At 52.4% G+C, this 18,575-nt stretch overlaps 1 protein-coding gene across 1 annotated transcript in view; it reads right to left on the bottom strand.

Annotated features, from left to right (window-relative positions):
- Positions 1-1,051: 1,051 nt before the first annotated feature.
- WSCD2 (WSC domain sialate O sulfotransferase 2) overlaps positions 1,052-18,575 on the bottom strand; it is a 39,468-nt gene continuing 21,944 nt past the window's right edge. Inside the window, exons 5-8 of the mRNA XM_090291910.1 lie at positions 17,942-18,116; positions 15,560-15,724; positions 10,151-10,351; positions 1,052-3,123 (exon numbers count right to left, since the gene is read on the bottom strand). Coding sequence (XP_090148036.1) covers positions 2,771-3,123; positions 10,151-10,351; positions 15,560-15,724; positions 17,942-18,116 — 894 coding nt within the window. The 3' untranslated portion in view covers positions 1,052-2,770. The remainder of the gene's footprint in view (positions 3,124-10,150; positions 10,352-15,559; positions 15,725-17,941; positions 18,117-18,575) is intronic.

The following is an 18,575-nucleotide window of genomic DNA, read 5'->3' on the forward strand; positions in this document are numbered from 1 at the left end:
ATCAGCACGACATCGGGATCATGGATCAGTATATGTCCAGGATCAGAGCTCAGTCTGTGATCAGGATCCAGACTCTAGGATTGGGGCTCAGTCTGTGACCAGGTCAGACTTGGCATATTGGTTCAGGGCTCAACCTGGGACCAGAGTCAAGACTTGAGATTGGGGTCAGAGTTTCACCTGGGGCCCAATGAGTCATCACAGAAGGATTTCTGGAGCCAACACAGACTCCAGAGAAGACCCAGCCCTTCATCCTAAGCAGCCTCACACTCTCCTCTTTCTGAGATCTTCCTTTCCCTTCCCTACTGGAGTGGCCCCAGGACTGGGGGAAAGACCTCCCCCACCTCCCAGGCCTCCTGAGCTCTCCCTCTGGATGGGGAGAAGCCCTGCCCTTCTCTCTCCTCCCCGCTTCCCTCCCCTGCCTGTCCCAGCTGTTCTGCATCCCTCTCCCCTTTACTATCTACTTGGCAGTATGTACACCCTTGTCCTTCCTTTCTGCTGGGAACAATCCCTGGAGCACTAGCACCATTCCACAGAAAGTTTCTCTGCCTTGTGCAGCGAGAGGACACAGGGTCCTCCTTCAGGGGTATTTGGAGGTTTGAGACTCACTCCACCCATCAGGATGTCCCTCTGTACTCACTGTGGCTTCCAAGCAGGCACACTTAAACCTCACTCTAGTAATCCTTCCCTACCAGTACCCCCCCCCCCACCCTTGCTAAGGACAAGAGGCATGTGCAGAAGACATCCTGCCGCCATTCACAGGCACCTTCTCACGCACGGGGGTCACACACACCAGACACTTCCTCCTCTGCACCTGCAAGATTCCACGCACAGGAGCCTACAGAGATGCATCAGAAAGGGGGCGGTGCCACACCAGAGGGCGGGGACACAGTCTCAGGACACAGGAGGGCCGTTGAACTCAGAGACCATTATACATACAGAGTCACGCAGACACACAAGGAGTTACGCACCCCAGAACATTCTGTCTCTTACGTACAGACACACCCAAAATATCCTGCTGTGACCGCGCTTTACACAACACTCCACCACGTGATAGAATTACCAACAAAGCTCACTTTTAATGATGGTGTTGACCTGAGGAATCTTCAGACAGAGGCTTGGGGCCTGCGTTGGCCCCTGGCAAAGAACTGGCCCCGGGTCTTGGACCAAGAGGCTCCCAGAGAGAGCGGGGCCTCTGAGGGGGAGGGGTCAGGCCCTCTCCTGCTTGGAGAAAGAAGACTAGAAATTAGCCTGGGGGAAAGAAATGCGGTACAAAATACATTCAGAGCCCCCTGGCTGGGTTGTTGGGGAGCCCACATCTGACAGAGGAGGGGATCAGGGAGAGAACTGCAGGTCCCATTCCCGGGCCCCTCCCCTTCGCATGGCCAGGTTCCAAAGGGCGGAATGTATGAGTCATATTCCTCTTAAAAAAATAGATCTCTTTACCCTTGCCTTCTCCGTTATCTCTTGGCTATTTGGGAATGAGCCTTTGCTTGCAACCCAAGGCTTCAGAGGGGCTGCTTGCAGGGAGGGGCTTGCTCCAGATAGAACAACGAAGAGCTGTGGCCTATGGCTTTTGCATCTACACGGTGGGGATGGAGCAGGTGCGCAGGTGTGGGCCGGGTGCGAAGCCGCTGGTCTCCAAGGTTGGGAAAGCAGAGGGATCCTGGATCGATGCTTTCTGAGACCAAGGATCAGGGACCCAGGTCCTCAGGAATCTTTTGGTTTGACGTCTCAGCTTCCGGGGAGCAGCATTTGTATGGAAATGAAGAGCTCACTAGTCCTCAAAAGACTCCCAAGGGAAGCTGCCACTGTTGAACTGTGATCACGGGGAGGCCCGTGGTCTGGGAGGGTAGCAGGGTCTCATTTGGGTTTGGATCCACCCGATTTACAGCACCCTCGCTCTGCGCTCTCACCTGGATAGCGAAGGACCCATTGGCAGGGGTCAGAAGGCAGTGTAAGATCAACGTGTTGGCCCCCACACTGGGGCTCTCGTTTCTACTCAGACTCTGCATGTGGCAAGCAGCCACCCTAGTGAGATCACTGTTGGTGCCTGAAGAACCCAAGGTCACCTCCTGGATCCCACGGGTGGGGGAAGGGCAGAATTTTGACCTTAAAGGTGAACAGGCAACTGATCTTTTTTCAGGAGCAGAGGGACATGGGGCGGGCTCCTGGGGCCCGTGACCCCACACGGTGGTGACAATGAACCCGCTGTGAGCACCAGGGCTTCCCCGCCCCTACCCGGATGTCAGAAACCTAAGGCTACAGAGAACCTTCCCAGTAATCTGTGATCTTCAGACACGAGTGGCCGATGAACCTGGGTCCACTTGGGTGGACAGATGGGGAGGCGCTGGAGGCTCAGCCCATGAGGGGAGAGCAACCAGGGCTACTTTTCTCCAACCACCTTTCTGGCTCCTGCATCAAGGTCCTCAGCACCTGGATGAGGCACCCACGTCTCCAGGACCCCCATGAGCTCTCCCTCCCACAAGGGGAACCCAGAGTGGTCGGGGCAGGGACGAGGGAGACAGAAGAGGGTCCGCATGGCTGGAAATGCCCCAATCAGCAGCCTCCTGCGTCTGTAAACGGGGCAATGAGCAGGTGGGTTTTGCTGGGACAATCTGTTCCCCGGAGGCTCCTTGGTCATGCAGGAAACTCATCGAAGGCCAACAGCAGCCAAAGGGATGTCCCCTAACCAAAGAGAAGACAGAGGGGCAGGGGTCCCCAGGGGCCTCGAGCCCTGGCTTGGCCGGCAGTCCCCTCCCCAGCCGACCCATCATCTGGGGTAGTAGTCGCCAGGAACGCCCGTGAGGTTCCTGCCTTTCAAGGCCGCGTCCACCATCTTGATGTAGGCGGAGATGGCCTTCTGCATGTCGGCCGTGTAGGGGTCGTACTCCAGCTTCCGCAGCCCCGAGCGCTTGAAGTTGCCATCCTTCTGGCTCTCCACGCAGAGCAGCCGGTCCTCCCTGACGGCCACACCCAGGAGGCCCACCATCCGGCCCAGCTGGACAAACAGGTCCTGCTTCAGGTCCTCGAAGTGCACCACCAGCACCTTCTTGCCGAACTTGAGCCAGTCCAGCGTGTGAGTGGCCCACCACGGGGCGTAGTTCCTCACGAACTCCGGCCACTCTGCGGACAGAGGAGCGAGGGCTGAGTCTAAGGGAGGAGGGGCGCGCAGGGCACAGGTTGGGCGGTGCTGGCCGCGGTCGCCATTATTCCCGGCAATAATAATACCGTTCGCTCCTTCTGCCTGCCCACTCCCCTGACTTCTTCACCTTGGTGCTGCTGCTTCTGCCTGGAATAGCCTCATCCCTTCCTTCCCTTTGGGGACAATGACATTTGTTTGGTGCTTACTACATGCCAGGCGCAGATTCATATAGAAATGTAAGTTACTGTATTTTTATATTTTAGCATATATTAATATGAAAAATATATTATAGCTATTAATTCACTTATTCCCCACAGCAACTCTAGGAGGCAGGTATTATCATTTTTTTTCATTGAACGGAAGAGGAAACTGAGGCACAGAGAGGGTAAGTAACTTGCTCAAAGTCATATAGCTAATAACTGGCAGAGCCAGGACTCGAACCCAAACATTCTGGCTTCAAAGTATGGGCTTTTCACTACCAAATTATCCTGTGTAGTAACAGTTGTTCTGTGTAGTAAGAATTATCCTGTGTGGTAGGAGTATCAGCTCACAGGATAATAATAGAGCTGTGTACAAAGTAAGTGGAAAAAGCATGTAAAGTTTCTAGCATGTACCCAGTAAACGTGGGCCATCACTGTGACGGTGCTTATTCTGGTCTCAGATACGAAGTTATCTTTCTGACCCCCTGGGCTCAAGCAGACACCTCCTCTGAGCTTCACGGCCCCTTCCGCACCCTCTGTGTAAAATATATCATCTGTCTCCTCAACACTCTGTGGGCTCTCAGATTCTTATATTATCTTTACGCCTTTCTGTTCTGCCTTTCTTTCTTTACTTTGTATTAGGGAATCATGTGCTGTTTCTTTTTGCTATTTGCCCATTACCTTGTTATGGTAAAATGACAGGATGGATTGTCACCAAAATTGGGAGGGTATGTTTGGGACTAGCTGACTTGAAAGTCAGTGTCCAATAGAATGCGGAAAATTCCTTGGGGATCCCTGGAGAGGACCTCAGGAGACAGCCAACCCGTCCCTGGGGCTACCCAGGGGAGCCAGGGAGGATGCTGGAGACAGAGAAAGGGATCCCAGCCTCAGTTATGAGCCCAGCTGAAGAATCGCAGCACAGGCTCGCTGAAACCCAGAAGCTAGACAGACCTACTGCTTTTCACAGGGGCGATGTCCTTGTGCCCTCCAGAAGGATGTGTTTGTTAAATGGGTGTCGGTGGGTCTCCCAAGCCAGTCTCGGGAGTCCAGCTGGTTCTTAATAACTAAGTTCTCATCCCGTTAAATGAGACCCACGATCTCATTTAATCCTAATGATTGCCCTGAAAAGAAAGGACTACTATTCACTTCTCACCATTGAGGGAACTGAGGCTCAGGGAGGTCAAGTGACTTGCCCAAGGCCACACAGCCAGGACACACCATCCAGACCAGGCCTGCCTGCCTGATTGCAGGTTCCGATCTTTCCCAGGCACTGCAGCCTCACCCGCACTTCTTCCCACTGCCTCACGGCTGCACACGCAGCAGGGGCTCGGTAAATAGTTGTTGAATGAAATTGAAGTCCCCAACCACCAAGTTGCAGTGTGATCCCGGACTCCTCTTTCTGTCCAGAAGACATCAGAATCTGTGGTGGGGCTCCTGCTTCTCCAGAGCCCCCCGCCGGAACACCATGACTGCTTGGGAAATATTTATGTCAGTGCTAACGATATTTTTGATCCTTAAAATAAATTATTTACAATGTATCTGGCTAATTGGGCCCATACTGTTATAATGGGTTAAGACCAGATGTATCTGAGTGATTAGAAAAATGTAGCATGAGTATAGACTGTTTCAAATTTTTTTTTTTTTAAAGCATTTCCCCACTCCTGAGTCACCTCCCAGCATCCCTGGTGATTCAGGACAACTGCTGCTTTCGTGGCAGAAGCCCTGTTGGATGGAGGTGGCACTTGGTCACCTGGAGACACACAGATCCAGGCTTCTAGGCTTGGCCACTTCTGACCATCTCAAGCAGTTGCTGGAAGAGGGCTGCAGGGTGGTCCTAAAGAAAAGGAAGGGGCCATTCTGTATGGCAGTTGGGGGCCCCCAGCTGGTCCCCCTAGCCTTGGATGCAGGGGGGATGGAGATGCCATGGCACCCTTGTTGATTGCAAACCTCCCCGGGTGGGAACGGATGTTGCCTCAGTACCTACTGTGCGTCAGGGCTGTGTTGGGTGACTCCCATGCATTATCTCATGCAGCGCCCACGAGAAGCCTGAAGAGGAGGAATGACCTCCCCGCTTCACACATGGGAAAAGCAGGCTCAGAGGCATGAAGCCGCCTGCCCATGGCCTAAGGACTCTGATGGGTTTGAGACCAAGCTGGTCCTTTCATAACAGAAACAAAAACAAAAACAAAATCTAAAGCAAAGACAAAGTTCAAACAAATGAGTAATCTCAAACTAAATCCCATGAAAGGAGGGACTGGGATACTAGCCTTAGAATTTTATCTCACACCACCTGGTACTGTGAACAACCCTGTTGAGGCCCAAACGGGGGAGACAGAAGACTCTGGGTGTGCCCTGAAGGGCAACAACCACACTAAGTCCCCACAAGATAAGCCAGCAAGCAAAGAACACCTGTAACCAAAGTTTCATTTCAGGCAAACAGGAGAACCCTACCCGATTCCTCCAGAATGTAAAAACTCTTAATAAGTGAGTATTATTTGTTTGCTTGAATCCAATAAAAATCTGATTTTTCTTTCATAACAGGGCACAAAAAGCCAGTTTCCAATGATGGAAAACAGTACAAAGAGCTCAAGGGGAGACCTTGCAATCCCGCCCAGTCCATGCTGATAAGGACCTCGCGACTGGTTAAGCGATGGCCTGGTGTGCGTCATCCTGGTTTTACAGTTGAAAGTCAGCAAATCTCCCAGAGCTGGGATGACTGAAGGTCAGAGTCTGTATCTTTTGAAGTTAGTTCTTAGGAGTCTTTTACAAACATGCTGTTATCTACAAGCTACATATTAGTCAGAGTCAGCATTCATAGAAACAATGTCAAAAGAATGGTGGGGTGGGTTACAATTCCCCATTGTTACATATCCAAGGCAGGATTCGAACCCATGTCTGCGCTAGACTGTGCCTGGCTCCTGCCCTCCCAGCAAACCCTTTGAGAGCTCCTCATCTGATCAGCTCAGACTGTCTTCTCTCCAGATGTTGTCTGAGATCCCTGGTCTGTTCACAGCTGACTTGGGAGTCACACTGCCTGCGTTCAAAACCCAGCTCCTCACCACATGAGTTGTGTGACCTTAGGGACATCAGCTGACCTCCTTGACCCTCAGTTTACCCATCTGCAAAATGGTGACTGTGTGAGACCTGCATCCTAGATGCTGTGCAGATGAAATGGAATAAGATTTGCTAAGGCCCTGGCACGGGGCCTGGGATACAGGAGATGCTTGAGAAATGTTGGCTCCTGTTACATTTATTCTTATGTTGGCCCGCCAGGGTCTCTGAGGTACCATGATTTTGGTCAGAGCCCCCCTACCCCCACCCCCCACACACCACATTTGATATTCAGGCTGTTTCAGCAGCAGACGTCACCCCACCCCCGCCCCACGGCACAGACCCCTCACTTGTAGCTCTTCAATCACTTCATTGGAAAGGAGAAGAATAAAACTTAAAAACAAAAGCCCTTGATTAGCTCAGGATTTCTGGTAAGTGATTGCTGCTTTCAAATTGGGTAATAAAGGCACGCTGAGCCATGGACCACTGGTAACCAGGGCCGGTTCCGCCGGAACTGTCGCACACGTGGGCCTGGCAGGCCGTGGGCGGGCCACCTGGCTCCGTCTTCTTGTCGACGGGAGAAACGGGGCCTGATTAATAGCTTAACTGCACTTAATTCCCCACAGAATCATTAAACACAGTCTCTGTTTCATTAAACAGGCCCAGGACAATTCACCTTGTGTAATCATATCACATAAAACTTTGCTTTGGGGCCACTCCAGGGACACTGTAAAATTAACGTTATGGAACCAATGGTGGTGGTGGGGGGTGCATTACAGGAGCCTTGACCCAGGTATCACTGAGGGGGCACAGGCAGGGTGGGGTGGACATGCTCAACAGCGGGGGGACCTCTGCTCTGAGGGCGGTGACCGTCACATTCTAGGCTGTGGGCGTCCTAAAGCAGAGATGCTCCAACTTGGCAAGTTCACACAAAGCTTCTTGTTAAAATGCAGATTCTGATCCCGTAAGCCTGGGAGGGGTGGAGGGAGATCTGCTTCTCTAAAAATCTCCCAGGTGAAGTCGATGCCACTGGTCCACAGGCCACCCTTGGAGAAACAGGGATTTGAAGCCCTATTTCTAGAACTGGAGGGTGTGTCAGAAACACCAGAGAGACTGCTCTACAACACAGATGGCCAGGCCCTTCCCAGAGTTTGCGGTTACTCAGCAGGTCTGGAGTAGGGCCTGCGAACCCGCGCTTCCAGCCAGTCCCCAGGTGATACGAACATTGCTGGTGCCCCGAAAGGTCTCAAACTCAAGTGCCAGAGATTAACGCAGATGAGCCGAAAGAGCTGGGTGGGCACTGCAGGGCTTGGGTTGTTTGGGGAAGGCTCTGAGTCAGAGCTCTTGAAGATGTGGGTCAGGCTTGGGACGGGGCACTGGCGGAAGGTTCCCTGCCCAGTTCCAGACTCAGGTGAGGAGCCCAGGCCTCCAACGTGAGAGGTATGTGCTGGGACTCCCACTCCCCCATCCCAGAAGCCTCTTGGCTCAGCCAGTCCTGACCATCCCTTCTCTTTGCTTTGAAAGCTCCCAGCTGCCTTGAATAAGAAAAAAGAGGCTCTGAGGAATTAAAATCATCTGAAGCTGAGACAAGAGGCTCTGCCGGGAGAGGGGGACCTCTGACTGATGGCACCAGAAGGTCGGCGACACTCCCAGGTAAGAAAGGGCCTGGTAGCTAGCGCCTGGCTCCGAATCCCAGCTCAGTCTACACCTGGGGCCTCAGCCACATGACCTGCTCCCTCCCTGGCCTGGAGTTCTCACCTGTGAAATGGGGTTTTACAACGATTCTGGCTGCCTTTCTTACTTCATCGGTAATTAGAAGGTTTAAGTAAGGCGATGAAGACTAGGTGTCTATTCCCCCATGAACTTCCCAAGTGGGTCCCTCCATTTTCACTTGGGGCACCAGATGCTTGCAGGGCAGAGATCTGGGGTCTAGTCCAGCCACTATGTTACTCGAGTGACCGTGGCAGGTCTCTGCCTCTCTCTGGGCCTCAGTTTCCCCATTAATAAACAGAGGCTGAATAAGTGGCTCTCAGTCCTGCCTGTACACTGGAACCACCTGGGAGCTTTAAAAATGCTGATGCCCAGACTCGACTCCAGTCATGGTCCAGGGTGTGGCCTGAGCACTGGGGTTTTCCCACACGCCTCTGGGGATTCTGATGTGCGGCCGGGGCTGAGGCCCACTGCGTTCAGTGCCTCTCGGGTCCGTTCCAGCTCAGCAAGCAGCGTGTCTGTTCCCGGGACAGGCTCCTGCCATTGGCACCTGCAGACCCCTCAGCCAGCCCTGATCAGTGTTCCCTTTCAATTGTTCTATAAATAAATAATTCAGAGGCCTCTTTACTCCTGGGAACAAGAGAACAAATGTCACCACCTGTCCAAGTTTTCACCCCCTCCCTGAGAGGGGAAGCGAGGCAGAGAGAGGGACAGATGGGTGAACAGGAGTCCAAGGCACAGTTGGTCAGGCAGGCCCAAGGGTTTTTAATCAAGGGCAGCGACGTGGGTGGATTGCCCAGTTAACACTGTCCTGCCTGGCTCCAGGCCTCTCTGGGCAGGGACCAGAGCTTTGGAGCAGCTGGGAGCCAGGGGGAGGGTTGGGAGGGGCAGGAAGCAGCCACCCCCAGCCCCAGCCCCACCCGCTTGAGGCTGGAGCAGCCTGGTTTCTGGGTGAAGTGGGGAGGAGCTCCCATCAACAGGGGCTCTAAACAGGGTGATTCTTATTCACAGACATTTCATCTAACCCACGACCATGGGTTAGCAAAGCGCTTAAGAGCATGGGCTCTGGAAGAAGGCTCCCTGGGATCAAACCCCAGCTCCCCTGATTTCTTGAAAAAGCTCTTTCACCCCCATGAACTGAGTTTCTTTACCTCCCGATCTTATTAGCTTTCCCCCCTTATAAAATGGGTTAATTGTGGGGGTTAAAACACTCATCGGTGTGATTCTCTTTACCATGATGGAGGTATGGGTGATAACTGATACGGGCTTTTGAGACCCAGGAGGGTTAAGGGTACTCAAGAGGGTCCGACTTCAAAGTTCTCACCACTACCCTGAGCTGCCACCCACTCTGCACGGAGACATCCACACAGCAGCCACCCGCTAATAAGTGTCAGAGTTGAATCTCAAGCTCAGATCATCTTAATGAAGTTCAGTGGCTAGGGGCCAACGCTGTTACTTTCCAGCTGTGACCTGGGGGCAAGTCATGGAACCTCATGGAACCTCTCTGAACCTCCCAACCCAGAGTTGCTGGGATTGTCCCTTAAAGTGATCTCTTAGGCCCTCATAGGTAACCTCAGGGCCACTCAGCCACTGACCTTGGTCTGGATTCAGATCTTCTGACTCCCAGGAAAGGGTTTTTGCTCCAAGCAGTTCTTATCAACCTGAAGATCCCTATGTCCGTAATGGATCATATCTGAGTGGCTTAAAGGGTTAAGTTTCTAGAGCCGCATTTTACAGATTGGATGATCTAAATTCAGGGAGGTTAAGAAGCCTTACCCAGGAAGGGATGGAGCTGGGACTTGAACCTAGGCAAGTCTTGCTCCACAACCCATGTCCTTAACCACTGTGCAATCATATCAGCCTAACTCCCAGAGGGTAGCACGATGATGGTGGGTGTGGTGGGTTGTGGGAAGCCAAGCGCCATCAAGGATGAGCTCCTGGATTCCTTGCAGGAGACAGCAGTGGCCCAGTGCACTGTCCCCTGCACCCCAGGATCCCTCTGTTTCCCTCCCCTCCCCCACCCCTCTGCTCCCATTCCCAGTAGTACCTTTGCCCTTCCAGTGGGCATGTGCAGCAAAGCCAATGTGGCCGCCGTACTTGCGGTTGAACTCGGCCATGAGGGCCTTGTAGGGGTTTCGGATGAGCAGGATGGCGGCATCGAAGGCCTGGATCTCCTTCTGGCCGCTCTCGTGTGTCTTGATGCAGATGGTCCTCCCGCTGCGCCAGTGGTCCCGCTCACCTTTAAACCCTACCCGCAGCCGGGGGTGGGGGAGGTGGGGAACAGAGCAGGTGAGCTGGGGGAGGCCAGAAGTCCACCCCGCCCTTTTCTGGGCCTCTTCTGGGGCCCTCATATATTCACGCAACTCCACGTATTTATTGAGCAACTACTATGTGCAAGGCACTGTGATGGGAACTAGGGATAAGATGATTTGCAAAAAGATCCATGGGTCTTACTGTTGTTATTATTATTTAGGTAGTATTTATCTCCCCCACACCATCTACCCAGTTCCTAACCTGGGCCACACAAATCTGACCTGTGGCCCTCAGAGGCTGAGAAGGGCCTGCCCCCGCTCTGAGCTGCTGTCTCAGCCCCTCCTTCCTCTGTCTTCCCTCCCTCAGAGGCATGACTCTGGGTCTGGACACACCATGGAGCTTGAACCTGCACTGGGGCTGTGGAGTCCTGAGATGGGCAGGGGGCCAGAAAGGGAAAGACAAAGCCCAGGGAGAGGGGGATGGGGGAGAGAAGGACAGAAACAGTTGTCTGGGGAGAAAGATGATTGAGACAGAGGGAAGGGAGAAAGAAAGAAACAGACCTAGGAACAAAATAAGGAGACAAAGAACAAAGACACGAAGGGAGGGAAATAGAGATACGACAAGGCAGAGGGACAGAGAAAGACAGAAGTGGAAAGTGAAAAATGGAGAGAAAGAGGCAGGCAGGCAGATGGACGGAAAAAGACAGTTGGGCAAACAGACACAATCACCGAGAAAACCATGCTCGGTTTGGAGGCACTGGATTCTGGGAGGGAAGAGCTTCATTCATTCATTCATTCATTCATTCATTCATCTATTCCCTGTTTCCCTCCCTCGTTGACTCAACGGCCCTTTGGCGAGTGCGTCTGTTGCCAGGACGAGGGAAGGGAAGGTTGCAGAGACAATGGAGGGACAGGAGAGGATGTCCGGCAGCCCTGCAGACTTAGGAGGTGCTGGGGGATCACCCACACGCCACGGGCTTGTTACAGAGGAGGAAATCAGGTCTCAGGTGGAGGTGGGGACACGCCCCCAGTGAGTTGAAGGGATGATAGAGGACACTCTAAGGGGCTTAAATAAATCAGCAAGAGTCACTGCAAGATCAGCTCATTCAGAAACCACACCCTCCAGGCCCGTCACGGAGCCCCGTTTAATCAATCACCTTCTAAATGTCCGTCTCCCCACTATTGCTGCTCCCCCTGACCACCCTGCGGGCTAAATGTCTCCCATCCAACCTCTGTGGCCAGATGGATATTTCACACATTTGCACACTGCTTCTCAGCCTAAAATCCTCTCTATCCCACTCCCCGTACCCCGCCCACCCAATGTCTCCCAGATACTGTGCACAGCTCTCGGAAGGGCATTCCAGGGGTTTTGCAGGATCCAGTCCTGGCTGCCCCGCCTGCCTCACGTACCCAGCCCCGACCTGCATGGTCCAAGGCCATCACTCTCCTCCTGTCTAGTCTCTGCCCACGCCATGGCCTCTGCCTGGAACCCCTCCTCTCCTTCTGAGTAAGTCTTCCCCACCTTCTGCACACACACCCCAAATTATATAAATCGCCCATCACAGCGCTGGGCCCATGGTAGACATTCAATAAATGCCCACGATTATTAGTATTATTAACAGTGACATGAACACATGAATAATAATAAGGGCTGTGATGAAGGAGTGCCCTGGGTACAGGAGGATTAAGGAGAAGGGCACTGAGGTCTGCCAGAGACCTTGCAGGGGGCTGTGACCTGCAGCGGGGGAGCAGCTTTCCAGGCAGATGAGTGAGGGTGAGGGTGGGGACAGGCCTGATGTCCCGGGGACAGAAGACAGCACGTGCCGTGTCTGGTGCGTTTTCCAACTACAAATTGCTCATTCTGCCCGGAGTCTGGTGCCTGAAAGGGGCAGCTGAACTGCCACCCAGTGGGAGCAAATCCAGGCTCAGCAGTGACCTGCCACCCCTGGCGCCGTGTCCCCTCCCCGGCCTCCATGCTCCAGGCCCATGGAGTTAAGTTAAGCTTATCTGTCAACGGCAGAGGCCAAGCGGAGGGACTTGGGGGTTAGCCAGATTGATGCTACTGGGGGCAGGGGTCCCCTCTGCTTGCACCCCACTGCCAGCCCTGAACTCCCAGGGAGAAAGCCCATTGTCACCCGCAAGGGCTCAGGCCACAGGAAGTATTTTTAAGCCCCTACTGAAAAGGCAGCTGCACTCATAGCATCCGGCGCCTGTGACCAGCTCACAGACCTCTGCCGTTCTCGGCGGGACTCACACAGCTTGGGCCCAGGGACTGCCAGGGAGGGTGGGTACCTGCTGTCTCTCTCTTGTTCTCTGTTTCTTCCTCTCCTCTTCCCTTCCTCCCTTATTCTCTCCCTCCTTCCCTCCCTTTCTCCCCCCCCCCCCCCCAGCTAAGATTTTAGAGACACCTACTCCTTTATCAGCTCTTGATATTCCCCAAGACTTAAGTATAACACTCATAGAATGAAGACCATTTTGGGACTACTGTGGGTCTGGTAGCAAGAATACTGGGGTCCTAGTCTAGAGCCAGGGGTCTCACTCTGACTTTACATGGAAACCATTTGGGAACTTTTTTTTTTTTTTTAAACCTCATCTGAGGATATGTTTATTGATTTTCTTGATGTTTTAGAGAGTAAGGGAGAGAGAGACACACACAGAGAGAAACACTGATAAGTTAGTTGCCTCCTGTACACATTCTAACCAGGGATCGAACCTGCAACCTAGGTATGTGCCCTGACCTGGGGTCGAACCTACAACCTTTTGGTGTATGGGAGAGATGCTTCAACCAACTGAGCCATCCAGCCAGGGCTCATTTGGGAGCTTTTAAAAATTACTGATGCCCTGGCCACTCCCAGGATTCTGATGGAAATGGCCTCGGTGCAGCTTGGGCATCCAGACTTTAAAAATCTCCCTGGGTGATTCTAATGTGTAGTTAGAAACCAACCCCCTTTTAATTTTCACTAAATCGTTGACTGTACCAGTTACATGCCACCTAAAAAATAATATACATATTATACCACAGCCTTACACATACTATCTCACACACATGATCTTATAGTTTTCGAAATCCCTGTGGGTTCAGGATTGACACCCTCTGGTTATAGATGAGGAAATGGAAGCTCAGAGAGGAGAACCTTGTCCAAGGTCTCAGAGCTGATCAACAGCAGGAGTCAGATTGAAAATTCAATCTCCCGATTCCATCCTGAGATTATTTCCCTCTCTCTGAAGTTGGGAGGTTGAGATGGAGAGAGATGGTCAATACCTGGCATGCAGACCACTCCCTCTCTACTCCCTCAGCAGGCATCACTTGGATTAAGGCACTTCATTTCTGAGGGAGAACAGAACCTCAGCGTCCTTCTTAACACATCATCCTAAAGCAGGGATTCACTGGAACTGACCCATGAGATGAAACCACTTTGGATCCCTGAACTAAATGATCCTCAGGGACCCTTCTGTCTGTGACATTCTAGGGTTCCCTGAGCAGTTGCTGCCATAGCTAGGACGGTTAGAATGTGGGTGAGCCGCAGGATCTTTCTGAGCCCACTTCCCCCAGACACTGCCCTGGAGATTCCAGAATGTGCTTGGGCTTCCCCCAGCAGCTCCCGTAAAGGCAGAGCAGCTCAGCGGTTAAAGGCAGAGGTACTGTTGTGTAGCAGCCATGTGTGGGTTCCAAATCTGCTACAAGTAGGCAACACACTCGGCCTGGAGCCTTGCACATAACAGGTGCCCAACAAATGACTGCTTAAGCCAAGGCTAAAAATGAATAAACATACAAAAAGTCAGGACTCTAAGGCAGGCCCCCTTACCCCAGCCCTTGCCAACTCCATCCTTTGACTTGTCCCTTTTCACCCTTCTTGTCTTTCTTCTCCCACTCTACCTCCCTCCCCGGCTGCTCACCCTTAGACAGACATGCCCCTGGCTCTCCCTGAGCTGGGGTTCAGGGATGGCTCTCTGTCAACACCAAGCTGTACTTGGTCAGGGCCTGGTACCCAGACCAGAGTATTCATAGCTTACCTTTATTGAGCACTTATTATGTGCTAAGCATGTTACATATATCAACTCATTAACCTTCACAACAACCTTGCCAGGTACATACTGTTACCTCTAATTTGTGCATGATGACACAGGACCAGAGAGGTGTAGTAACTTGCTCAAAGTCACACAGTCAAGAAGTGGTCATCATCTGGTTAGCACATACAAAGACCCATGGCCAAGGGCTGCTCCACACAGACTCAAATCCCCTCCCAGCAGAGCTCTGGCTTCCCTCACATGCCCTGCCATGCCTGGAAGAGGGCTTCACACCCTGTGGCGCTTCATCCAAGACTTCCAGTCCCCCAGTAAGAAATCGCAGGGATTGCTTGCCAATGTGGTGAAGCAATGAGCATGGGTTTGAAGCCAGGAATCACTGGGCTGTGATCCCCGATCAGCCCACTGGAAAAGATCTGTGTCACCTTGGGCAAGTGACTTCTCTCTGAGCCCTAGTTTTCATATCTGGGAAATGGTATCAACCTCCTCGCTCCCAGGGTTACTGGGCAGGGTTGAATAGAAAGGGAGCACCTGGCACAGACTCTTGGCACCTAGTAGGTGGCTGAGAGAATGTGGAATCTGAATCTACATGAAATGCCCGGCACACAGTTGATGCTCCTTAAATGCCCGCCACACAGTTGGTGCTCCATAAATGCCTTTTGGGAAACTAAGCTTAGGAAGCACATTAGAACATAGCATGGCTCAGTCAGCCTCTGTGCATGGGGTGAAAGCAAAGCAGCCACAAAACCAATGTCATAGATGTAAATGTAGAAACGACACTGACAAATAGTGGTTGGAAATCAAGAAATGTCTCCACAGTGAACATAGTTATTGGACCTCTGTGTACAGCAGAGAGTTGCTGGTCAGTCAGTGTCTCTGGGGAGGTACCTGCACACAGTCAGTGTTCGAGGAAGCTTTGCAGTGATCTAAATGGAGGGAAGGTACCAGGCACATAGTGAGTACTTGATAAATGTCCACTATTAAACAGATGCAGATACGATACCCAGGACATGATGCTCTGGAAATGTTTGTGGGATATAAGTGAAAGGAAGGTACCGGGCACACAGTAGGTCTCAATAAACACACCTGGGTGGGCTGAGCAGCACACAGTAGGTGCTCAGGGTGGGTATTCCCATGCCCTCCCAGTGCATCCTTTCGGGCCCAGGCAGCCTCCTCACCTTTGTTGTAGAGGGAGCCATCGAAGTAGTAGCTGCCAGTGTAGAAGCCGGTGGCCAGCTCGATGAGGTGGCGAGCCCATGTGTTGCCGGCCCCTGGGAAGCTGGCCAGAGCGATGAGCTGCTTGGACTTGGCTGGGAGGAACCTCCTGTCCATGCATCGGTTGTCTGCAAACGGCAGGGCATGGGCAGGGGGCAGAGGCAGGGGCAGACAAAGCCTGGGTATGAGTCCCACCACTGCCACTTCCCCGGCATTCAACCCAATTCACATGATGGAACCTCTTCTGGGCCTCAGTTTCCCCATCTGTAAAATGGGGGAAATGGTTCTTCCCTCACAGGGTTAATGTGAGGGCTGAATGAGATAATATATGGAAAGGAATTAGCACATAGTAGGGATTCAATAAAAGTCAGCTAGGAGAATGAGTCTTCCCTACTGCCTCAGTTTCCCCCATCATCATAAGTCACTCTTTACTATCCCCACCCTTCCCTCCAGATTAAACCCCTCAAATGGTGTCCATCTACATGTGATCCAGTCCAAGGTTCCTGTCTTGGCCTCCAAGCCCTGTGTGGTCCTCCCAGGCTCGTCCCATTCACCTGCTCCCCCTTTCGCCCCCCACCTGCCAGCTACCGGGAGTCCCTTCACCTCCTCACCTGTGTTCTGCTGCTTCCTGACTCGCAGACATGCTGTTCCCCAGCCTTCACGGCCTTCTGCCTGCCTCTGCCAGGGAGGCTGCTGCTTGCCCTCCCAGTCTCAGTTGCGCTGGCGCCTCCTTCCTTCCCTGACCCCCTGGGCTATCGTTAGTGTGCCTAGTCCATGTCCTTCAGGTCGCTTATCACAACAGTAATTTAAAAACTATTTGTTTAGTCAGAAACCCTGCCATATTGTGCTTTGATGATTCTCCAGTGCTTTTCATGATATCTGGCATATAGTAGAGATAATAAACATTTCTTGGATGGATGGATGGATGAATGGACGGATATACGGCTACATGGGTTGGTGAATGGGCGGAGGGATGGACAGATGATGGTGGGTGGATAGATGGGTGCAATAGTAATTGGATGGATCGGGGGGGGACAGTGATATCTACCTTGTAGGGCTCTGTAAGGATTAAATGAAACAATGCGTGTATATATTCATACACTAAAGTGCTCAAAGGGATAGTAATTATTTTTCTCTAGCCCTCAACTTCCACATCTGTAAAATGGGTGGGGACAGGCGAGCACTATTCTGATACTCTTGGTCCTCTGCCCATATAGAGACCCAGGGGCTTTGGAACCAGAGACCTGAAAGCAGATTGTTCTCGTAGATGTGTTACTGTGGCCAGTGCCCAGCGCCTCTGAGTGGGGCTTCCAGCTCCTGTAAAATGGAACGATGTTGCCCTGATCATAGGCCTGCCGTGGGCTTCACATCATCCGGAGAGGCAAGGTGTGGTACAGGCCTGGTGCCCAGTCCGTGGTCAGTCTGTTCAGATACTGGCGAAGTCCTTTGGGGTTTCCTTTGGGGTGAGCGTCCCAGCAAGGCACCTCCTCAAGGCCACCCACTTTTTGTGATGCCTCCATCAGGAGAAAAGGGGTTCGCCCAGACATTTTATAAGTGGCCTGACCTCAGGCAAGTCCTTTAATAGTTCTGGGCCTCAGTTTCCCTACCTGTAAAGTGGGAATAATGATCGTTTCCACCTGATAGGAGGGCTGAGGGGACTTGGGGAGAAAATGCAAATGAAGGACTCTACACAGTCCTTGAGAAACCCTGCATGCTGCTACCACCACTGCCACTGCCACGGCTACTGCTGCCACCGCCACCAGCACCATTATCATGGTCTGGTGGCCCCAAGAGATGGAAGAGGAGATAAGCTGTGAGTGGGTTCCACAAGCAAAGGAAGGATAGACATGGAAAGGATGAGAGATAGAGAAAGAGAGAAATAATTTATGGATAAATTTACGGAATCCCAGAATTGGAAGGGTCCTGGGAGGTCAACCATTTCCAGGTGCAACTTACAGAGGAGGAAACTGAGGCCCAGAGAGGGGAAGTGACTTGCCCAGGATCATATGCAATGGGTCTGTGTTGGAGACCCAGGTCTCCCCATCCCAGCCCAGATGTCTTCCCACTCAATGTCACCGCCTCCATTTCCAGAAAAGAGCTACCAGGGGGTCCTCAGTATGAGGGATAGAGTTGTGGGTCTTTGGAACCCACACCCTCTGGCCTGGGGCCCTCCCTCTGTTGCCCATCCAGGGTTTCCACACCTGGCCAAGTTCACCAGCCCTGCCCTCTGCCCTCTGCCCTCTGGCCTGCACAGTCTGGGCTGCGTGAAATAGACTGCCAGGGCACCTCTGGGAGGGAGGCCTTTGGGAAAGCAGGTGAGGGTCTGCGGGGGTGGCCTGGCTTACCTTGGACCTGCGTCTGGTACACAATGAAGTAACTGGGGGTCCCGCAGTTCTCAAACTCCTCCGCGCTGCACTTCTGGGCACAGAGCTGTTCGTCTTCTCTCTCGTGGAGGGGGAATCGCGTGGTGGGGAACCCACAGTGGCAGGCGGTGCCCGCTAGGGCTGCCAGCGGGTACTCCTGGGGATGGAGTGGGAGAGGAAGAGGAAGGACACTGCTAAGCCCCTGGACTGCCAGACAACAGATGTGGAGCAGCGGGTGTAGTCCCTTCTCCATCACTCTCCCCAGTGTGAGGGTCCCCAAACCTCATTAGTGAGGCCAGCTTGTGCCATTTTGCCCCATCTCTGTAGCGCCTGCATTATTGTATTCTTCCAGTTTTATTGAGGTGTAATTGACAAACAAAAATTGTATCTAAGGTGGACCCCTTGATGTCTTGATAAATGTATACATGAGGAATTAATCACCACAATTAAGCAAATGAATGGACACGTTACCTTTCATAGTGACCATTTCCTTTTTGGTTTCCCTGCACTATATTTATTGATTTGTTTGTTTCCTTTGAGTTAGCTCACCTTTTGGGACTTAAATGTCCCAGGAAAGTTTTTATCACGCCCACAAGTAGTACCTGGGGACAAGTAG

Source organism: Furipterus horrens, unplaced genomic scaffold (genome assembly GCF_987537825.1).
Source record: "Furipterus horrens unplaced genomic scaffold, mFurHor1.1.pri manual_scaffold_11, whole genome shotgun sequence".
NCBI classification, from domain to species: domain Eukaryota; kingdom Metazoa; phylum Chordata; class Mammalia; order Chiroptera; family Furipteridae; genus Furipterus; species Furipterus horrens.